Source organism: Physella acuta, unplaced genomic scaffold, assembly GCF_028476545.2.
Source record: "Physella acuta isolate Inbredline_101_S28 unplaced genomic scaffold, ASM2847654v3 ptg000353l, whole genome shotgun sequence".
Lineage (NCBI taxonomy): Eukaryota > Metazoa > Mollusca > Gastropoda > Physidae > Physella > Physella acuta.
The window spans coordinates 1,071,720-1,095,073 of NW_026731872.1; the positions used below are offsets into that span (position 1 = coordinate 1,071,720).

The window sequence follows — 23,354 nt, forward strand, 5'->3', positions numbered from 1 at the left end:
TACTGTGCTACATTTTCAGTGACTTGATGAACATTTTCGACATTTTCTTTTCTTCGGCGTCAACAACATCATGTTTTACTTTAGTTTGTTTAATGTCCTATGGAAAAGCACATTACTTGTTTCTGCTGGAGAAAAAAAAAGCTTAAGTTTGGTTTTTCCTGCAGTAATGTATTCAAATGATCCAAACTTAGTTTTCTCATCAAATGTTTCTTCTACATGTGTATGTCTGCCAACCTAGTCCATACACACACGCGCGCATACATCCATTCTCACACATTCATCTAAATACAGTAATACACACACTGACATTCACTTTCACACAGACATGCATGCATACATACACAAACTCGTTATAAACCGTCATACTCATAGGAGTAATTGACAGAGGGCAAAACGGTAAAGTCAAAGACACTTTTGGTTCCTGTCACATTTCATATACTAGATATAGAATACTACACAAAGACACTTTTGGTCCCTGTCACATTTCATATACTAGATATAGAATGCTAGACAAAGACACTTTTGGTCCCTGTCACATTGCATATACTAGATATAGAATGCTATACAAAGACACTTTTGGTCCCTGTCACATTTCATATACTAGATATAGAATGCTAGTCAAAGACACTTTTGGTCCCTGTCACATTTCATATACTAGATCTAGAATGCTAGACAAAGACACTTTTGGTCCCTGTCACATTGCATATACTAGATATAGAATGCTAGACAAAGACACTTTTGGTCCCTTTCACATTTCATATACTAGATATAGAATGCTAGACAAAGACACTTTTGGTCCCTGTCACATTGCATATACTAGATATAGAATGCTATACAAAGACACTTTTGGTTCCTGTCACATTTCATATACTAGATATAGAATGCTAGACAAAGACACTTTTGATCCCTGTCACATTTCATATACTAGATATAGAATGCTAGACAAAGACACTTTTGGTCCCTGTCACATTGCATATACTAGATATAGAATGCTATACAAAGACACTTTTGGTTCCTGTCACATTTCATATACTAGATATAGAATGCTAGACAAAGACACTTTTGGTCCCTGTCACATTGCATATACTAGATATAGAATGCTAGACAAAGACACTTTTGATCCCTGTCACATTTCATATACTAGATATAGAATGCTAGACAAAGACACTTTTGGTCCCTGTCACATTGCATATACTAGATATAGAATGCTATACAAAGACACTTTTGGTTCCTGTCACATTTCATATACTAGATATAGAATGCTAGACAAAGACACTTTTGGTCCCTGTCACATTGCATATACTAGATATAGAATGCTAGACAAAGACACTTTTGGTCCCTGTCACATTGCATATACTAGATATAGAATGCTAGACAAAGACACTTTTGGTCCCTGTCACATTTCATATACTAGATATAGAATGCTAGACAAAGACACTTTTGGTCCCTGTCACATTGCATATACTAGATATAGAATGCTAGACAAAGACACTTTTGGTCCCTGTCACATTGCATATACTAGATATAGAATGCTAGACAAAGACACTTTTGGTCCCTGTCACATTGCATATACTAGATATAGAATGCTAGACAAAGACACTTTTGGTCCCTGTTACATTTCATATACTAGATATAGAATGCTAGACAAAGACACTTTTGGTCCCTGTCACATTGCATATACTAGATATAGAATGCTAGACAAACACGAGGCGAGCAATACATGACTCAAAATAAAACCGCAACCAAAATAATTAAACATCATCACACTCTAGCCTACAACGGAAATTCTCGGACAGTGCGCACATTGACCGGCCAATGCGCGAAATATGGTATCAATTTGAAGTTTTTTTGACACTGGCCCAGCAGGGTGCGATTGGACATGTATTTTATTGGTATGGCGTCCTACACAGGGGGTAGTGCACACTACCTCTTGGGCGCCGCCCCTATCAAGTTAAATTCTTGTGTGCATCACACACGGCATCACACACAGCCCCACACACGGCATCACACACAGCCCCACACACGGCATCACACACAGCCCCACACACTGCATCACACACAGCCCCACACACGGCACCTCGAGGAATCAATAACCACTGGCACTGACTGCCTCACACGCAGCCATTATTATTTATTAGAGCCATTGATCTATAGTAGGCCTTATGTAATGGCCAGTTGTCAAGTGTGGCCAGTGTGTGTGGTGGCCATTATCGTGTACAGGCCACAAGAGCGTGTAGTGGCCATAACATAAACTTGAGTGACGTAAAAATCTAGAGCTATCCCAAGTACCAGGTTTTTGACCCATGAACCTAGTGATGTTATGAGTATCAATAGTGTCAGATTGATTGATGTAACAGCCACCAATATGGCCCCATCCTACCTTGGGATAGTTGAAAGATATTTTATTTTTACTATCCCATGCTAGTCGTTAGGCCCTTTAACAAATCTATTTATACCCGATGCCAGTCTATATATGCCCTATATAAATACATTTATGCCCCGTGCCAGTCTATTGGTGCCCTATATAAATCTATTTATGCCCGATACAAATCTACGGCCACTCTTGTTGTTATTCAACAACCACACGTCATTACACCCTACCCACCCACGTCATGCCACCCGTCCTAACTCTAAACTCATCCGTCCGCCCCACCCCCTAACCCCACACCCGCATCACTCATTCATAGAGCTCAGTTCTCACTTTCGTCCCCTCACTCTGGGTGTGTGAGGGACACGTCGGGTGTGGGTGGGGGAACGAATCCTCCCCGGTCCTCGCCAATCGATGAAGCGCTCATTGCATATTCGTGGCGCCTGCCAGCCGGCCCGCTAGCAGCCCGTGTGACGTACAGACCCTCACACACACTAGTCACGGCTCCGGCACCGCCGCCATTTTACCGCGGACAGCTACAGCTCGAGGAGTGAAGCACCCGCAAATGGAAGTAGCACATGTGCTCCACTAGAACCTGCACTCTGTAGCACATGTGCTCAATCAAAACCTGCACTTTGTACTTTGTTGTCGTGATTCGTTTGGAGAAAGTGTTGAGTAGAAGCAGTAGCAACAGCCAGGTGAAGAGAGGAGCCGCTTCTTGAGGGGACAACAGCAGCAAATGGAGATGATAGCAACCACAGGTCGGTAGTTCCGTGTAGACATTAGCATAATCTAGTGGGCACATTGGGACATACTAGCCAGGATGGTAGCATAGGATAGACTGCCTAATAGCTTCACATTAGGATAGACTGGCTAATAGCTTCACATTAGGATAGACTGGCAAATAGGTTCACATTAGGATAGACTGGCTAAGAGGTTAACATTAGGATAGACTGCCTAATAGCTTCACATTAGGATAGACTGGCAAATAGGTTAACATTAGTATAGACTGGCTAAGAGATTAACATTAGGATAGACTGGTTAATAGCTTCACATTAGGATAGACTGGCTAATAGCTTCACATTAGGATAGACTGGCTAAGAGGTTCACATTAGGATAGACTGGCAAATAGGTTAACATTAGGATAGACTGGCTAAGAGGTTAACATTAGGATAGACTGCCTAATTGCTTCACATTAGGATAGACTGGCAAATAGGTTAACATTAGTATAGACTGGCTAAGAGATTAACATTAGGATAGACTGGTTAATAGCTTCACATTAGGATATACTGGCTAAGAGGTTAACATTAGGATAGACTGGCTAATAGGTTAACATTAGGATAGACTTGCAAATATGTTAACATTAGGATAGAATGGCTAATAGGTTCACATTAGGATAGACTGGCTAAAAGGTTAACATTAGTATAGACTGGCTAATAGGTTCACATTAGGATAAACTGGCTAAAAGGTTCACATTAGGATAGACTGGCTAATAGATTCACATTAGGATATACTGTATATTTCATTGATTCCCCAATTACCACTTGTATATTTCATTGATTCCCCAAATGCCAATGTTATATTTAATTGATACCCCAAATATCACTTTTTCTTAAATTTGATTCCCCAACTACCACTTCTTCTTAAATTTGATTCCCCAAAATACCACATGTATATTTCATAGATACCCCAAATACCACTGGTATATTTCATAGATACCCCAAATACCACTAGTATATTGCAGTCAAATCCTTGATACTGGATACACGACTACCAGTGCCTACCCCCCACCCTAAACCCTTGGATTTTAAACATCATCTCTGTTGGGAGTAAAAAAATATTTAAAAATGTGTTTGAATGAACTGTTATGGAGGGGCGGGGGTCTAGAGTATATATTGTTTGGATATTGCGAGATGAGTCTAAATATAGAGAAATATAAAAAACATTGCTAACAACACTAATATTTTGAATAGACGGAAAATGAAAATAACAGAGCTTGCTTTCTTTGGCTAAATGAGTTGAGGACGCTAACAACACTAATATTTTGAATAGACGGAAAATGAAAATAACAGAGCTTGCTTTCTTTGGCTAAATGAGTTGAGGACGCTAACAACACTAATATTTTGAATAGACGGAAAATGAAAATAACAGAGCTTGCTCTCTTTGGCTCAAATGAACGGTTCTGCTCAACTCAGACCTATACAGGTTTTTTTTCGTTTGGTTTCTGCTTTCTAAACCTATTTATGAATTTAAAAAATAAATAAACTATTTAAAAATAGAATTTGTGTTTGCATTGTAAGTGAAGTGGACACAAGATTTGCTTTCATCTGTTCTGTAGGCGGGAAAATAGTTGCTCACCTGTTTGGTACAGTAGCGAGAAGAATTCGTCTCCCCTTGTTGTAGGTGAATAGTCATCATTTCATTAACATAATTATAATGACTAATTTATATTTAATAAGATTAAAATTTAGATATTCTAGCGTATTCTGCTGTCGAATGTATCTGTAAAGTTAAAATATCTGCATTAGATAGAAGTGTGTCAACATAGAGTTACAAGATAGAAGTATTAGAAGGGCAGACTGACACTGGAAAGGAAACAAAAGCTTTTTAAAACTGCACTTTAAAAGGTTGAGTAGGGGCACAGTGGAAGTTATGAACAGGAGAAACTCACTCCATTTCAAGAGAGAAAATCATTGAGAACAACCTTCTCTGCTCTAATAGTGCTAGACATGTGCTGACGTGGGTGATTTGGGAACATGGGTCAAGCAACCTGGGGATGGGAGAGCAAGATCCTTACTGACTTTCCCCGCCTCCAATGATTTATGATGCCAATCAGCGCCTCCTTTCATGCCTATCTCCGCCTCCTTTCATGCCTATCCCCGCCTCTCTCATGCCTATCCCCGCCTCCTCTCATGCCTATCCCCGCCTCCTTTCATGCCAATCTCCGCCTCCTCTCATGCCTATCCCCGCCTCCTTTTATGCCTATCCCCGCCTCCTTTCATGCCTATCCCCGCCTCCTTTCATGCCTATCCCCGCCTCCTCTCATGCCTATCCCCGCCTCCTCTCATGCCTATCCCCTCCTCCTTTCATGCCTATCTCCGCCTCTTCTCATGCCGATCCCCGCCTCCTCTCATGCCAATCCGCGCCTCCTTTGATGCCTATCCCCACTTTCTTTCATGCATATCCCCGCCTCCTTTTATGCCAATCCCCGCCTTCTCTCATGCCTATCTCCGCCTCCTCTCATGCCTATCTCCGCCTCCTCTCATGCCAATCCCCGCCTCCTCTCATGCCAATCCCCGCCTCCTTTGATGCCTAACCCTGCCTCCTCTCATGCCAATCCCCGCCTCCTCTGATGCCTATCCCCGCCTCCTTTGATGCCAATCCCCGCCTTCTCTCATGCCTATCTCCGCCTCCTCTCATGCCAATCCCCGCCTCCTCTCATGCTTATCCCCGCCTCCTTTCATGCCTATCCCCGCCTCCTTTCATGCCTATCCCCGCCTCTTTTCTTGCCAATATCCGCGCCTCCTTTCATGCCTATCCCCGCTTTCTTTCATGCCTATCCCGGCCTCCTCTGATGCCAATCCCCGCCTCCTCTCATGCCTATCCCCTCCTCCTTTCATGCCTATCTCCGCCTCCTCTCATGCCTATCCCCGCCTCCTCATGCCTATCCCCGCCTCCTCATATGCCTATCCCCGCCTCCTCTCATGCCTATCCCCGCCTCCTCCGATGCCAATCCCCGCCTCCTCTGATGCCAATCCGCGCCTCCTTTGATGCCTATCCCCGCTTTCTTTTATGCCAATCCCCGCCTTCTCTCATGCCTATCTCCGCCTCCTCTCATGCCAATCCCCGACTCCTCTGATGCCAATCCGCGCCTCCTTTGATGCCTATCCCCGCCTCCTTTTATGCCAATCCCCGCCTTCTCTCATGCCTATTCCCGCCTCATCTGATGCCTATCCTCATCCACCCTTACATATCGATTCCCAGAGCCGCTGGTGGAAAGATAAATAAAATAAGGCAGCGATGTGGGGTGTAGGAGAGGGGGAGGAATCGATCTACTAGCGGTTTCTGTGTGTGCTCATTGGGTCTCTGGTTAGTTGTATGGGGTCTTGTGTGTCATCTATGTGGTTGTGTGTCATCTATGTGGTTGTGTGTGATCTATGTGGTTGTGTGTGATCAGTGTGGTTGTGTGTGATCAGTGTGGTTGTGTGTCATCTATGTGGTTGTGTGTCATCTATGTGGTTGTGTGTGATCTATGTGGTTGTGTGTGATCTATGTGGTTGTGTGTGATCAGTGTGGTTGTGTGTGATCAGTGTGGTTGTGTGTCATCTATGTGGTTGTGTGTCATCTATGTGGTTGTGTGTGATCTATGTGGTTGTGTGTGATCTATGTGGTTGTGTGTGATCTATGTGGTTGTGTGTGATCAGTGTGGTTGTGTGTGATCAGTGTGGTTGTGTGTGATCAGTGTGGTTGTGTGTGATCAGTGTGGTTGTGTGTGATCAGTGTGGTTGTGTGTGATCAGTGTGGTTGTGTGTGATCAGTGTGGTTGTGTGTGATCTATGTGGTTGTGTGTGATCTATGTGGTTGTGTGTGATCAGTGTGGTTGTGTGTGATCAGTGTGGTTGTGTGTCATCTATGTGGTTGTGTGTGATCTATGTGGTTGTGTGTGATCTATGTGGTTGTGTGTGATCTATGTGGTTGTGTGTGATCAGTGTGGTTGTGTGTGATCAGTGTGGTTGTGTGTGATCAGTGTGGTTGTGTGTGATCAGTGTGGTTGTGTGTGATCAGTGTGGTTGTGTGTGATCAGTGTGGTTGTGTGTGATCAGTGTGGTTGTGTGTGATCAGTGTGGTTGTGTGTGATCTATGTGGTTGTGTGTGATCTATGTGGTTGTGTGTGATCAGTGTGGTTGTGTGTGATCAGTGTGGTTGTGTGTGATCAGTGTGGTTGTGTGTGATCTATGTGGTTGTGTGTGATCAGTGTGGTTGTGTGTGATCTATGTGGTTGTGTGTGATCTATGTGGTTGTGTGTGATCAGTGTGGTTGTGTGTGATCTATGTGGTTGTGTGTGATCTATGTGGTTGTGTGTGATCTATGTGGTTGTGTGTGATCAGTGTGGTTGTGTGTGATCAGTGTGGTTGTGTGTGATCAGTGTGGTTGTGTGTGATCAGTGTGGTTGTGTGTGATCTATGTGGTTGTGTGTGATCTATGTGGTTGTGTGTGATCTATGTGGTTGTGTGTGATCTATGTGGTTGTGTGTGATCAGTGTGGTTGTGTGTGATCAGTGTGGTTGTGTGTGATCAGTGTGGTTGTGTGTGATCAGTGTGGTTGTGTGTGATCAGTGTGGTTGTGTGTGATCAGTGTGGTTGTGTGTGATCAGTGTGGTTGTGTGTGATCAGTGTGGTTGTGTGTGATCTATGTGGTTGTGTGTGATCTATGTGGTTGTGTGTGATCAGTGTGGTTGTGTGTGATCAGTGTGGTTGTGTGTGATCAGTGTGGTTGTGTGTGATCTATGTGGTTGTGTGTGATCAGTGTGGTTGTGTGTGATCTATGTGGTTGTGTGTGATCTATGTGGTTGTGTGTGATCAGTGTGGTTGTGTGTGATCAGTGTGGTTGTGTGTGATCTATGTGGTTGTGTGTGATCTATGTGGTTGTGTGTGATCAGTGTGGTTGTGTGTGATCAGTGTGGTTGTGTGTGATCAGTGTGGTTGTGTGTGATCTATGTGGTTGTGTGTGATCTATGTGGTTGTGTGTGATCAGTGTGGTTGTGTGTGATCTATGTGGTTGTGTGTGATCAGTGTGGTTGTGTGTGATCAGTGTGGTTGTGTGTGATCAGTGTGGTTGTGTGTGATCTGTGTGGTTGTGTGTGATCTATGTGGTTGTGTGTGATCTGTGTGGTTGTGTGTGATCTGTGAGATCTCTGTGGTTGTGTGTGATCTGTGTGGTTGTGTGATCAGTGTGGTTGTGTGTGATCATTGTGGTTGTGTGAGCTGTGTGGTTGTGTGTGATCTGTGTGGTTGTGTGTGATCAGTGTGGTTGTGTGTGATCAGTGTGATCTGTGTGGTTGTGTGTGATCAGTGTGATCTGTGTGGTTGTGTGATCAGTGTGGTTGTGTGTGATCAGTGTGGTTGTGTGTAATCAGTGCGGTTGGGTTTGATCTGTGTCGTTGTGTGTCATGTGTGTGAATATATATATATATATATATATATATATATATATATATATATATATATATATATATATATATATATATATGATGTGATCTATTTATGTAGTGGTATTTAATTGTGTGATGTGTGTAGTTTTATTGTGATGTGTGTAGTTGTGTGATTTATGTAGTTTTGTGTGAAGTGTGTAGTTGTGTGAAGTGTGTCGTTTTATTGTGATGTGTGTAGTTGTTTGAAGTGTTTAGGTATGAAAAGTGTGTAGTTATGAGATGTGTATATTTGTGTGAAGTGTGTAGTTGTTTGATGTGTGTAGTTGTTTGCTGTGTGTAGTTGTGTGTGATGTGTGTAGTTGTGTGAAGTGCGTAATTGTGTGATGTGTATAGTTGTGTGAAGTGTGTATTTGTGTGTAGTTGTTTGATGTGCGCAGTTGTGTGATGTGTAGTTTTGTGTGATGTGTGGTTTTGTGTGATGTGTGTAGCTGTGTGATGTATGTAGTTGTGTAAAGTGTGTAGTTTTTATGTTAGGTGTGCAATCACATGCAGCCTTCTAAAGAGAATGATGAATGCACCTATCGACAGCTTCTTCATTTGCATAACTAGTGTATAATTAATGAACGTTCAGGCTGGTCAAGGCTTGTTTTATTAGGGTGCTCTGTCATTGAATAGTTTCGAACATGTACATAGTGTGTACAAGTGGCCAACTTTAGTGTGTACAAGAAGTGGCCAACTTTAGTGTGTACAAGAAGTGGCCAACTTTAGTGTGTACAAGAAGTGGCCAACTTTAGTGTGTACAAGAAGTGGCCAACTTTAGTGTGTACAAGAAGTGGCCAACTTTAGTGTGTACAAGAAGTGGCCAACTTTAGTGTGTACAAGAAGTGGCCAACTTTAGTGTGTACAAGAAGTGGCCAACTTTAGTGTATACAAGAAGTGGCCAACTTGAGTGTGTACATGAAGTGGCCAACTCTACATTGTATGTACAAGAAGTAGCCAACTTGAGTGTGTAGAACAAGTGGCCAATCAAAAGGCTGTATGTGTGTGGTGTGTACCGTCGCTGTGGCGACCAGCACGCGAGTCCTGCAGTCAGGCGTGCCACGATCGATGAGCGCCACTCCAATGTTTCAATACATTCCGATACTTGATTGCAAATTGATAGCCCGGCTCTAGCCGTCCATACTAGTCTAACCCGTCTAGCATCAGATACTTTCATATGCCCTTCGCTCTCACCATCACACGTACTATATATATATATATATATATATATATATATATATATATATATATATATATATATATATATATATATATATATATATATATATGCGTGTGTATGTGTATCCCCATTGCCTATTGGTGGGCTGCTCTCCTATAGATCATGTGTTGATTAATTTTTTAAAAGTATCGATTCCTACATTTACCTTGATTACAATAAGATCGATACTGTGGGCCACAGAAAAATGGCGAGCTGCTCCAGTGGCCAAAGGTAAACTGATGTCCTTTGCGGTGGCCACGAGCCATTAGATGGCGGTTTCACTGGCCTAGACAAGCTGGCCTGTTGTATCCTCGCCATTTCATCTTGTAAAGATTGATTACGTCACTACCGCGTAAATGTAATAGTTTTTTGCCCGTTTCAGGCCTGGGGTGGAGGGGTGGGAACCGTCGTGAAACAAAAACATTTGTACAGTTATTTTTCTCTGGTCGCCATCTCACTCGTCTGTCACCGCGCGAGCGAGGCACGTGTTTGTCTCGCGCCAAGAAAACCCGAGCAGGGACCGGACGTGTGCGCATGTGCGGAGGGATACTCGCTCTATGTAAGTAGCTTGTCTCTTCAGTGTGTTTGTCTGTGTGTACAGGCGAGCCCGTCTTGAACACTTAGTTCACATATGAACACTCTATTTACTATTTAAAATTAGAGAACGCCTCCTTAATAATAGTAATAACTAAAGATAAATAGACTGGAAATAAATTGAGCTCGATACTTGGGTACTTTATGACACAGTATCGATACTTTAAAATGGCTGCCGCTATAACTGCAATCATTTTCTGTAATTTTTTTGATACAAACCCAGGTGAAGATAAATGCAAATGTGGTGTGTCTTAATTTTGTCTGCTAAGTGTAATGGGCACGCCACTACAGGTGTAATGAGGGTGTAATATATGTATAATGGGCAAGACATTATATGTGTAATGGGCAAGGCATTACATGTGTAATGGGCAAGACATTACATGTGTAATAGGCAAAGGCATTATATGTGTAATGGGCACGATATTATATGTGTAATGTGCACGATATTATAGGTGTTATGGGCACGATATTATATGTGTAATGGGCAAGACATTACATGTGTAATGGGCAAAGGCATTATATGTGTAATGGGCACGATATTATATGTGTAATGGGCACGATATTATATGTGTAATGGGCAAGACATTACATGTGTAATGGGCACGATATTGTAGGTGTAAACAGGTGTAGACAGTGGCTGCAGTGTGGCAGGGGAAGAAGTGACAATGTAGAAAAGTGACAGTCTTTAGAGGTAACAACGATAATCTAGATATGTGACAGTGTGACAGTCTATAGAGGTGGTGACTTCACGGCCGACTTGGGTACGTCACCATTGACCTCTGACCTTTCAACTGTTCTCGCCCTGAACTTTAGCTTGACTGACCTCTGAACTTTAGCTTGGCCAACCAATGATACTTTTTATTTCGAGCTATAATTTATTCAAGTACTCACTCAAGTCAATATGCTGGTATCGATCCTGCCCCGATGTGGTTTGCCACTGTATGTTGAGACAATGTCTTGAATAATGTACAGGATTACGTCCCCTGCTATTTCTATATCGTGCATCATTACGTCCCCTGCCATTTCCCTCTATGCCAGCTCACTGACTAGGATAACAGACTACAAAAGGCGCCTCAATCACAATCGTACAAACCTTGGGAGCCTCAATCACAATCATACAAACCGTGGGAGTCTAAATCACAATCATACACACCTTGAGCGCCTCAATCACAATCATACATATACAAGCCTTGGTTGATTCAATCACAATCATACAACTTTATGTGGACCAACAGAAAATTGAAGTTAGGGGCGCGACTAGACACAGTACCCCCCCCCCCCCCCCCATATTTCATGCCCCATTTAAAAATACTTAGTTTAAGTTGACCAAAATATTTGACCTGATTTGACCCTAACGTCACCTTTCGACATACCAACGGGTCGCCTAACAATGACTTCCTACCAACGGGTCGCTTATCAATGACTTCCACGCGGAGGAGGGGTCGTGTCAATGTGGACGTCCGTGAAATAAACATCGAAGTTCTTGCATTTTAAAACAAACATAAAACTCTTGTTATATCCGCATATAAACGTTGCTTTAAGACGGGATACCGCTTGTTTGGATGAGCTTTTATCTAGTTCACAATGTACGTTTTTTAACATGTGTTCTTTATTGTCTGTGGGATGTGGCGCGAAAAAATGGAACTTAATTTTGACCCACTTCTGATGCAGCGATTTCGTTCCGACTTTCCCGATACATTTTCTCCAGTGACTATGCAAGATTATCAATTTTTTTTATCTGATTAGACATTGGATTGGTCTTTGAAAACGAATTAAGAGATGAGTGAATTCAATAATAAATAAAAGGGAAATAACTAGCTAGACGAGACCAGTGCTGAGTTGTGGCCCAATGTTTGGTCACCCACCAACTATGAAGGGCAGATAACTGTCCTCTAAGTCTAATGATAGCTACTGCTTGGATGCGCACATATTTTTGTAGTTGCCTACCTGGTGTCAACTTAATTCTAAACAAATGACTAAAAATAAAAAGTGAAAAATGAAAACAGTTAATATAGAAACCTCTATAATAATAAGCTTTTAATAAAGGAACCGAAAATAAGAAAAGAAAATAATTTATGTAAGAGTCAAATGAGCGACCAAAGCATGTAAGTCAATGTTATTTATTTATTCAGTGCATTGAAAGCTTATTGTGTAATATAAAGGTATTAATTTGTTTTATTAAAAGGTAAATGCAGCTCTACGGGATAATAATCCCGTTATTTGCACCTGCACTGGGATTTTTATCAATACAATCAACAACCTCAACAAGTCTGACCACTTTTACCTTCTTCCCCTCCCCAACATTACACATTATTACCTTCTTCTTCCCCTCCCCAACATTACACATTATTACCTTTTTCTTCCCCTCCCCAACATTACACATTATTACCTTCTTCTTCCCCTCCCCAACATTACACATTATTACCTTCTTCCCCTCCCCAACATTACACATTATTACCTTACTCCCCTCCCCAACATTACACATTATTACCTTCTTCTTCCCCTCCCCAACATTACACATTATTACCTTTTTCTTCCCCTCCCCAACATTACACATTATTACCTTCTTCTTCCCCTCCCCAACATTACACATTATTACCTTTTTCTTCCCCTCCCCAACATTACACATTATTACCTTCTTCTTCCCCTCCCCAACATTACACATTATTACCTTCTTCCCCTCCCCAACATTACACATTATTACCTTCTTCTTCCCCTCCCCAACATTACACATTATTACCTTTTTCTTCCCCTCCCCAACATTACACATTATTACCTTCTTCTTCCCCTCCCCAACATTACACATTATTACCTTTTTCTTCCCCTCCCCAACATTACACATTATTACCTTCTTCTTCCCCTCCCCAACATTACACATTATTACCTTCTTCTTCCCCTCCCCAACATTACACATTATTACCTTCTTCTTCCCCTCCCCAACATTACACATTATTACCTTACTCCCCTCCCCAACATTACACATTATTACCTTCTTCTTCCCCTCCCCAACATTACACATTACGTGTGACGTTGGGTAGAGGAATCGGCTTGTATTTATTTTAATCAGCCTATTCGTACATAAACACGACGATCAAATCATCTAAGGTTGAGGGTAGCACATCCACACACATATGTAATAGTTATAGTACCAGCGCATCTTAAAGCATGCACATCTCTAAAATCATCACCACCACACCCTGCCACCATCAGTAAAACACCCTGCCACAACCACCACACCCTGCTACCACCGCCCGTACCATACCAACACCACAGCCTGCTACCACCGCCCGTACCATACCACCACCACACCCTGCTACCACTGCCAGTACCATACCATACCACCACCACTACCACAGCCTGCTACCACCGCCCGTACCATACCACTACCACCACCACACCCTGCTACCACCGCCAGTACCATACCATACCATACCACCACCACAGCCTGCTACCACCGCCCGTACCATACCACCACCACCTGACCCTGCTACCACCGCCAGTACCATACCATACCATACCACCACCACAGCCTGCTACCACCGCCAGTACCATACCATACCACCACCACTACCACACGCTGCTACCACCGCCCTACCATACCACCACCACACCCTGTTACCACCGCCAGTACCATACCATACCACCACCACAACTACCACACCCTGCTACCACCGCCAGTACCATACCATAACACCACCACTACCACACCCTGCTACCACAACTACTAACCAATTGTGATGTCCTGCATTGAATTTGGCTATGAGACAGCCCAATACTAAGTACTACTATACTACCCGTTATCTAGTTAGATAACTGTGGGTTTCGGGGGTCAGCACTAATCATTCCAAAATAACCAGACCCCACATTCAAAAAGACGTTTTTTATATGTTTTAAAAACTCTACTAAACTCTACTTCCCCTGCCCAGAGTCTCGCCAAGTCTCAGACATGTTTGTATTTAAAAAAAACGATTCCGGCCGAGCATGGCTCTGACCACACTACATAATGCTGAGAACATAGAAATAGATGAACTCTACTTCACCTACCCTGTGCCCCGCGAGGTCCTGATAGTCAACTTTATCATTCACATCTAGGCCTTAAGAATAAATAATTGAAAACGTTGTTGTAAATTGTAAATGGAAGATAAATCTTTTCAACTATTAGTAAAGTTATTGTTCTAAACTTTTATAATTAATGTGGTTAATCTACCAATGAATATATCAATAAATTAATTAACGTCTTTAAATTAGTTTGTAATTAACAGTGTGTTTAAGAAAGCACAATGTTCTGCACCCAAAATCCTATTTTACAGCTCTACACATAATGCAGATTTATCCCCAATAAGAAATCAGACAAACACACAAACAAAAAAATAAGTTATCAAACATGTAGTAGTTTTAGTAGTAGGCCTATATAGATAATAGAGCGTGTGTCTGTGTATATGCAAGAGTTTATGTATACACAAATTACATATATATATATATATATATATATATATATATATATATATATATATATATATATATATATATATATATATATATATATATATATATATTCTAATATATAGGCCTATAGCTCAAACGGTAAAATATAGTTTAAAAAAACAAAGTTGAATGAAACTCGACTTGATCGCTATATTATATTATTCTTACAGCATTTTTTATCTAATTGAATGATTTAAAAAATTATACGGATAGTATTTTTAAAAATGTCTTATAGTCAGTTACTAAGTTGAATAAGATGGCTCCGTCGGCGCCCCGGTACGATTTGGGGCACCGGGCTATACTGTGAGAAATATGCTTTTATGTTTACATTTAAGTTTGTATTTATGTTTGCGTGTTTGTTTATGTTTGCATTTGGAATATGTGTTTTCGTTTGTGTTTTGGCTGGTTGTGATTAAGGTTCATTCGAAAAGTAATATATTTCCTAAACCCGGACAATGTATGTGCTGTGCGCGTGTAGCTGGACCAGTGGACGTACACTAGCTGCGCATGAATGCCCTGCACGCTACTGCACGCTATTGATCCCTGGAACGAACTTATTCAAGCGTAGCAGCTTGGCCGCGTTCAGACACTTCGATTACTCACCTTTAACATCGAAGGGGAAGAAATCGATTCTCTACCAAGGGAAACAATAAGTATCGATTATGTTTTGCAGAAGGGTCTATAATCGATTACTCGGTTCTACAATAGCGGTATATGGGAATAACCGATTACAGCCTAACTTGAAGAATCGATGCCAAAACGGAAGAAATCGATTCCTTAGCCAAAGAACTGAATAACTTGTATATGACACAGAAAACAATCAATTTTCTCAATTGATGATTTCCATGTAACTCACCTGATCAAGTTTTGATGAGCACTGGGTCCGATCTCACGTTGTGGCTAGCGTGTCACGTGCTAGCGTGTCACGTGCTAGCGTGTGGCGTCATTATGTGCACCGGGTACTTCATAGACGACATAGCAACTACAGAAGTGCTGCCTCCTTACATCAGCAACTACAATAGTGCTGCATCCTTACATCAGCAACTACAGAAGTGCTGCCTCCTTACATCAGCAACTACAGAAGTGCTGCATCCTTACATCAGCAACTACAGAAGTGCTGCCTCCTTACATCAGCAACTACAGTAGTGCTGCCTCCTTACATCAGCAGCTACAGAAGTGCTGCCTCCTTACATCAGCAACTACAGTAGTGCTGCCTCCTTACATCAGCAACTACAGAAGTGCTGCCTCCTTACATCAGCAACTACAGAAGTGCTGCCTCCTTACATCAGCAACTACAGAAGTGCTGCCTCCTTACATCAGCAACTACAGAAGTGCTGCCTCCTTACATCAGCAACTACAGTAGTGCTATTTCGTTGTGGGGGGGGGGAGGTGTCAGACTTGCTTTTTATCTTATACTTTGATTACATTTAATTTTTTAAGTGGTGTTCAATATCCGGGTATTGTACTTTATTTCTGATTTCTAAAATACTGATAGCTTCAGTGCCGTTTCAGTTAGGTGAACGAAATTAGCTATTGTATTAGCTATTGCACGTAGACTTCTGTCAACTTTGGCGCGATTTCCCGTAAACGGAAGGGCTATTTTACACTATCTCCGATTTCTCAGAAACCTTTTATTTAACGTGATTCCTCTGTCCATCGTCCATCATGGGTGGAAAGTTGCGGGCAAAACTTAAACCACTTTTACCGGACCGATTTCTTCCGAGCCTTACACGCACATCAAGATTCGATGACAATACGATGGAATACAAAATGTGACTTAATTAGATGTTTAATTAACTTCTCAAAAATTAATTAAAGTCTTGTTTATACACTCAATGTTTTTTATTTGAAGCAATTTTTTCTGCTCCATTCTAGGCGATTCTATTCTATTTTTAAAATGTTTAATATAAAAAGTTATAATAACTTTTAAAACGTTAATAAAGAAATAGTATTAAATAACTTTTCACATTTACTTTCTTCTTCTTATTAATACTAGAGGAGTCAGAGAACGTCGTGGACCAACGGGACGGTGGTCTCCAGATCTCCAGGCACCCCTTACAGTTTGTCCAAGAGTGGGGTGTATCTATCAACTTTTCAGCGATTTCCGATAACCGGAAAGGGTGTTTCTCTATAGTTCCGCTTGTAAAAAAAACCTTCAGAATTCGCTATCATATTTTTTATAAAACATATTCTAAGAACGTTTCGCCGCTATATGTTTTCTCAACAAAAAAAAAAAAAACAAAAAAAAAACGTTGACCCGAGCGTTAAACAGGCCCATCCATCCCTACCTAGAACAACTACGACTCTTTATGGTGATGTGACCAATAAGAGTCTGCCATTAATTACCCGACTAATTGGTTCCTTGAGCAGGCCCCAGCCAGCATTATTTCCTCGACACAAATTATTACATTTTCCCGTATGCTTAGCTTTGACCTAATTATTACGATGGGCAATTAATTGTACTAATAAATGGCGTATGCTAATGGGGGTTTCAGTAAGCACTGAATAAGGGCGGCCGGTGTGGTGGATTGGGTAGGTGGGTGTGGTGGATTGGGTTGGTGGGTGTGGTGGATTGGGTTGGTGGATGTGGTGGATTGGGTAGGTGGGTGTGGTGGATTGAGTTGGTGGATGTGGTGGATTGGGTTGATGGGTGTGGTGGATTGGGTAGGTGGGTGTGGTGGGTGTAATGGATTGGGTAGGTGGGTGTGGTGGGTGTAATGGATTGGGTAGGTGGGTGTGGTGGATTGGGTAGGTGGGTGTGGTGGGTGTAATGGATTGGGTAGGTGGGTGTGGTGGATTGGGTAGGTGGGTTATGTAGCATGTCAGTTCAGTCAAATTGGACCGTTTACACAATACTGACAACACTGAACTGACCTCAGTGATATTTGCTGGCATTGTTTCTTTCAGCCTCTCATAGAATATATATAGAAAAAATATATTACTTTTCCCATCCCCCCCCCCCCCCGGAAGTTTCAGTCGCCCCGGAGAAAAGTTTGATGACTCCAAAGACGCTTCAAATGTCCTGGGGCCCCTAGTGACGCCTCTAATGACCTGGTGCCCCTAGTGACGCCTCTAATGATTTGGTGCCCCTAGTGACGCCTTAAATGTCCTGGTGCCCCTAGTGACGCCTCTAATGATTTGGTGCCCCTAGTGACGCCTCAAATGATTTGGTGCCCCTAGTGACGCCCTCTAATGATTTGGTGCCTCTAGTGACGCCTCAAATGTCCTGGTGCCCTTAGTGACGCCTCTAATGATTTGGTGCCTCTAGTGACGCCTCAAATGTCCTGGTGCCCCTAGTGACGCCTCTAATGATTTGGTGCCCCTAGTGACGCCTCAAATGATTTGGTGCCCCTAGTGACGCCCTCTAATGATTTGGTGCCCCTAGTGACGCCTTAAATGTCCTGGTGCCCCTAGTGACGCCTCTAATGATTTGGTGCCTCTAGTGACGCCTCAAATGTCCTGGTGCCCCTAGTGACGCCTCTAATGATTTGGTGCCTCTAGTGACGCCTCAAATGTCCTGGTGCCCCTAGTGACGCCTCTAATGATTTGGTGCCTCTAGTGACGCCTCTAATGATTTGGTGCCTCTAGTGACGCCTCAAATGTCCTGGTGCCCCTAGTGAGGTCTAAATTGACCTGGTGCCCCTAGTGACGCTTCAAATGACCTGTGTCCCTAGTGACGTCTAAATTGACCTGGTGCCCCTAGTGACGCCTCAAATGTCCTGGTGCCCCTAGTGACGCCTCAAATGTCCTGGTGCCCCTAGTGACGCCTCTAATGATTTGGTGCCTCTAGTGACGCCTCAAATGTCCTGGTGCCCCTAGTGACGTCTAAATTGACCTGGTGCCCCTAGTGACGCCTCAAATGTCCTGGTGCCCCTAGTGACGTCTAAATTGACCTTGTGCCCCTAGTGAGTTGGTGACTTGGTAACGTCTAATTAGATAGTGCCACTTGCAGCGTCTTCCAAATAATAGTTTGACACGTAGCACGTCATAAAATTCTCCCCTTGATGAGTTTTGAGTCATTGTCGTTGTGGGTTTGTGTTTGAGGTGGGGAGAATGTGTGGGGAGTGTGTGAGAATGTGGAGGGGCATAAATGTGGGGAGTGTATGAAGTGTTAGTTAGGGTGTCTTATCTTGTTACCGTTACTTAATCTTGGCCAGGCAGTAATGTTCACTTTCGTTGTGAAAGCAAAGAAATATTTAGTTATCTCAAGTTTTCTGACTCCCATGTTGTCAAAAGTTTTCTGACTCCCAAAAGTTTTCTGACTCCCCATGTTGTCTTAAGTTTTCTGACTGCCAAAAGTTTTCTGACTCCCGTGTTGTCTCAAGTTTTCTGACTCCTCATGTTTTGTTGCCCACAGGACCGATGGCTGTCAAGTAGATGTCTCGTCTAGGTGCTGTGTTACAAGCGCTCGTAAGTTTACATTTAAACCTACACATTCTCATGAACAAAATTATATTTAAACAATCACAAGCTGAAAGTGCACATAATCACAAAATCTACACAATCTTCACAACGTATTTTCTGTTTTTATGCAAAAGTAGGTTTTTCTCATTAAAGTTTTTTTCTTAATACAAAAAAAAGGACAAAGAATCCAAATGTGCTATAAACTCAGAATGATGAAAAATCAAGATGTTGGTGATTTTTTTTTTCCTGTGCCATTATAAGTGCATATCTTCTTAAAAGTAAAAGGCCTTTTTATAATATATTCCCTTTCATGTGGAGTTCATCGACAGGTTTACGTTCAATAACATAATATAAGGCATATGTCCAATTTTCATAATTTGATGCTAAGCCCGCCTAAGAAAATGAGTGATCTCCATTAAACTTTCCCACATATTCTTATATACCACTACAGCGGGTGGCAACGCGGGTTATATACATACTTTTTAATCCATTTTAAATACTTAAACTTTAAAAATTTTTATAGAACCTAGTAGAAAAAAAATTGTGCACCAAGTGAACAGCAAACAATGTGTATAATAGTGCGAACATTAGTACCTTGTAAATTCATATGCGTTTTTTGAGAAATCGGAAATAGCGTAAAATACTACTTCCGATCACCGGTAATTACTCAGAACATGATAGAAAATAGAGAATTTGATCTTTTACTTATGTATGAAATTTCATCTACCTATCAGAAACAGTAGCATAAATTCCACTTCCGGTTAAAAGGAAATCGCTGAAAAGTTGAAACATAACTACAAATTTGATGTAATACTTATATATGAAATTCCATCAACCTAGCTGTAACGGTACTTAAGTTATCATGTTCACAGGCATACACACCAGTGGCGTAGCGAGGTCGGGTGTCACCCGGTGCGGCACTTAATGGTGTCACCCCCCCCCCAGAGGCATAGAGACCGTTCCCAGGGACAAACTTTCAAATTTTCGATTTGCACCCCCCCCCCCTCAAACTTTCGATTTGCACCCCCCCCCCTCGAGTTTTTCTCTATATATTTTGCTATTTTTTGCCTTGGTGTCACCCCCCTAAATGGTGTCACCCGGTGCGGTCCGCACCCCCCGCCCCCCCCCCCTCACTACGCCCCTGATACACACACAGACACAGACACACACAGAGAGAGAGAGAGAGAGAGAGAGAGAGAGAGAGGGAGAGAGGGAGGGAGACATACGGACAAAATTGCTAAACTATGTTTTTTCGACTCAGGGAGGTGTACAATGTGAAAATCTCGACCGAAATTTCTGCACGATTACAACTTTTCCTCTATACTTCGTATACGAGAAAGTAAAAAGTCCAACATTTACTTTTCTAGATATTTTCACTTCAGACTTTGCGAAAGTTGATCGCGCCTTATGCAATGAGTAATTTTTTTTATAAAACAAGAAATGAGGTCGTGAACCCGAGGAGGCTACTACTTACAAATGTTATGATTGTTATTAAAAGGCATCTACAAGTGTAGAATAAATTCGATTAAATACAAAAACAAATGTTTAATACTTTGCATTTTTCTGTTTGGTATGGCAAAGTACATTTAAATAAATCAAACGCTTACTAAGACAGATCTAGGACATAATTTATACTAAGTCGTTTAATATATACTTCTTTTTTCAACACTTTCTCGGCTTTACTTTTAATATTCAAGCCTAGGAAGAGATGTTACAGGAAATATTAAATTCCTATATTAAATTAGCAATTTATACAATAGCAAGGTATACAATTAATGTTACTGAATTAACAATTTGAGAGATTTACTACATTTTTCTGGGGGGGGGGGGGGGGTGGGGGACGACGGGACGACACGTCATAAATGGATGGGCCCTTAAAAGATTTTAAAATAGTAAAAAGATATTTGAATGACGAAATTTAAAAAAAAGTTTTTTTTGTCAGGGCACGTATGGGTGGACGCTAGCAGAAGATGGACGAAGCAGCCGTAGAATGGACGCCATTTCGGCCGTTCACCAGAGAATCTTTATTCAACATCGAACGTCGTATCGCTGAGGAGGAGGCGGCCAAAGTAAGTCTGGCTCCGTGGCTCATCTTTTCTATCTTGGCTCCCCCTTAGTCATGGCTCTTTTTAAGGATAGAACTCAACCCAATAGCCAAATTTTATTTATAAACATAGGAGGCTAATATTTAACACCATCACTAGGCATATAAATTAGAGTAATATGGTTCAAAATTATTGTGAGATTGAAATGACCTAGAAAAGAACATATTAATTAGCACGATTTTGATAAAAAGTATAAAGAACTGAAATGTTGCAGTCATATTAGTAACATAATGATGTGTTTTTGGTTCCACTTTGATTTGATTCTAATGGATAAGAAATATTTTATCATTTTTTATTACTTTTATGTAAGCAAAAATTAGGAGTTGGGGGCTCACCTTAACATCAATATCTTCAACGCTTTTTGGAATATCTGAATACTAAAGGAACAATTTCTTAAATAGTACATTGTGACACACATAGGCTACCGAACTTCAGCCGTGTAGCTTTGAAAGATTTAGAAAAAATTTCAGCCGTGTAGCTTTGAAAGATTTAGAAAAAATTTCAGCCGTGTAGCTTTGAAAGATTTAGAAAAAATTTCAGCCGTGTAGCTTTGAAAGATTTAGAAAAAATTTCAGCCATGTAGCTTTGAAAGATTTAGAAAAAATTTCAGCCATGTAGCTTTGAAAGATTTAGAAAAAATTTCAGCCATGTAGCTTTGAAAGATTTAGAAAAAATTTCAGCCATGTAGCTTTGAAAGATTTAGAAAAAATTTCAACTATATAGCTGTCAAAGTTTGAAAAATTTCAGCTGTATAGCTTTGAAAGTTTTTGAAATGTTCAATATATAGCTTTGAAAGTTTTAAAAAAATTCAACTTTATATTTATAGCTTTGAAAGTTTTTGAAAAATCGTGCACGGGATGGTAAAAAAGTGGTTATGAGAAAAACGCAAAAATGAAAGCAGCCATATGACTGGCTAAGAATGTATAATCTCATAGAAAGTTTATTTAATATACTAAAAATAACGCGGTTTTATGTTGAAAGTAATAGTAATCAACGATTTAAGCCAAGCTTCAACTGATTATATTACTGAAAAATTTATTAAAATTTGATAATTAGTAAAATAGTTAATAGCTAATTAAAAGCAAGTTTAATTGGATACAATATTGAGCAATTATGGTTACATTTTTTAAATGTAAAATTACAGCATTATTATTTTTTAATTATTGGTAGATTTAAATAAAAAGTTCGTTTAGATTAATATATTAAAAAAATAAAACTAAAAAAAAACAAATATAAAAAAAAACCTTATAGCAACAAGCTTTAAATGCACTGAAAATAAGAAAATATAACTAACGAACCGACCCGCGGAGTACCATGTTATTTAGTTGTTTTATTTTCTACTTTTCAGTAATTCATAATTTGTGAATTCGACACTACCAATGCTGCCACTGAAAATATTTGCTTTAAATCACTATCAGTAGCTCGTTAAGAACGATACCCCCCCCCCCTCCTTTCCCCCAACCCCTACCCACTCCCACCGTGAAAGCAGCCTCTTCTTCCTCTTAGTAACTTCCCCTAAGTTTAAAATCGTTTCAAATTAAATTATCTGCCCCTAATAAGTAAATAACCGTAACTACGATTGTAAACATTTGACGTGAACCACAGCTCACCAGACCGGTGTGGGTGGGTGTGGTAGGGATTTGTCTAGAGGAAGAGGGGGGGGGGGGGGGCTGCTAGGCGCGCTTACGTCTTGGTGGTGGTGTCCCGCAAGGTCCCCATGAAGAGAATTATATGCGAGCCATCTAGTTGTTTTATTTTCTGCTTATCAGCAATTCATAATTTGTGAATTCAACACTAGCCCCCCCCCCCCCCCCCCCCCAGTGAAAGCAGCCGTTTACAGACAAAGAAAAGATCAATCAGAAATTGTTACCCCCCCCCCCCCTTCGTTTCAAATCGTTTAATACTAAATTATCTGCCCCTAATAGGGCTGGTAAGTAGGTCACCAACCAGTTCTACGGCTCAATAAAACCTGCATGAGCCATAGAACTG

At 41.2% G+C, this 23,354-nt stretch overlaps 1 protein-coding gene across 2 annotated transcripts in view; it reads left to right on the forward strand.

Moving 5' to 3' along the window:
- Nucleotides 1-2,876: 2,876 nt before the first annotated feature.
- The window catches only part of LOC131941229 (sodium channel protein type 4 subunit alpha B), a 74,819-nt gene continuing 54,341 nt past the window's right edge, over nt 2,877-23,354 (forward strand). Inside the window, exons 1-3 of one of the 2 annotated variants that reach the window (XM_059300323.1) lie at nt 2,877-3,129; nt 19,214-19,266; nt 21,203-21,329. In XM_059300323.1, the coding sequence (XP_059156306.1) occupies nt 21,231-21,329 (99 nt within the window). In that variant the 5' untranslated portion in view covers nt 2,877-3,129; nt 19,214-19,266; nt 21,203-21,230. Of the gene's footprint in view, nt 3,130-10,234; nt 10,337-19,213; nt 19,267-21,202; nt 21,330-23,354 lie in introns of those variants that run through there. The other variant, XM_059300324.1, reaches the window with a different exon arrangement.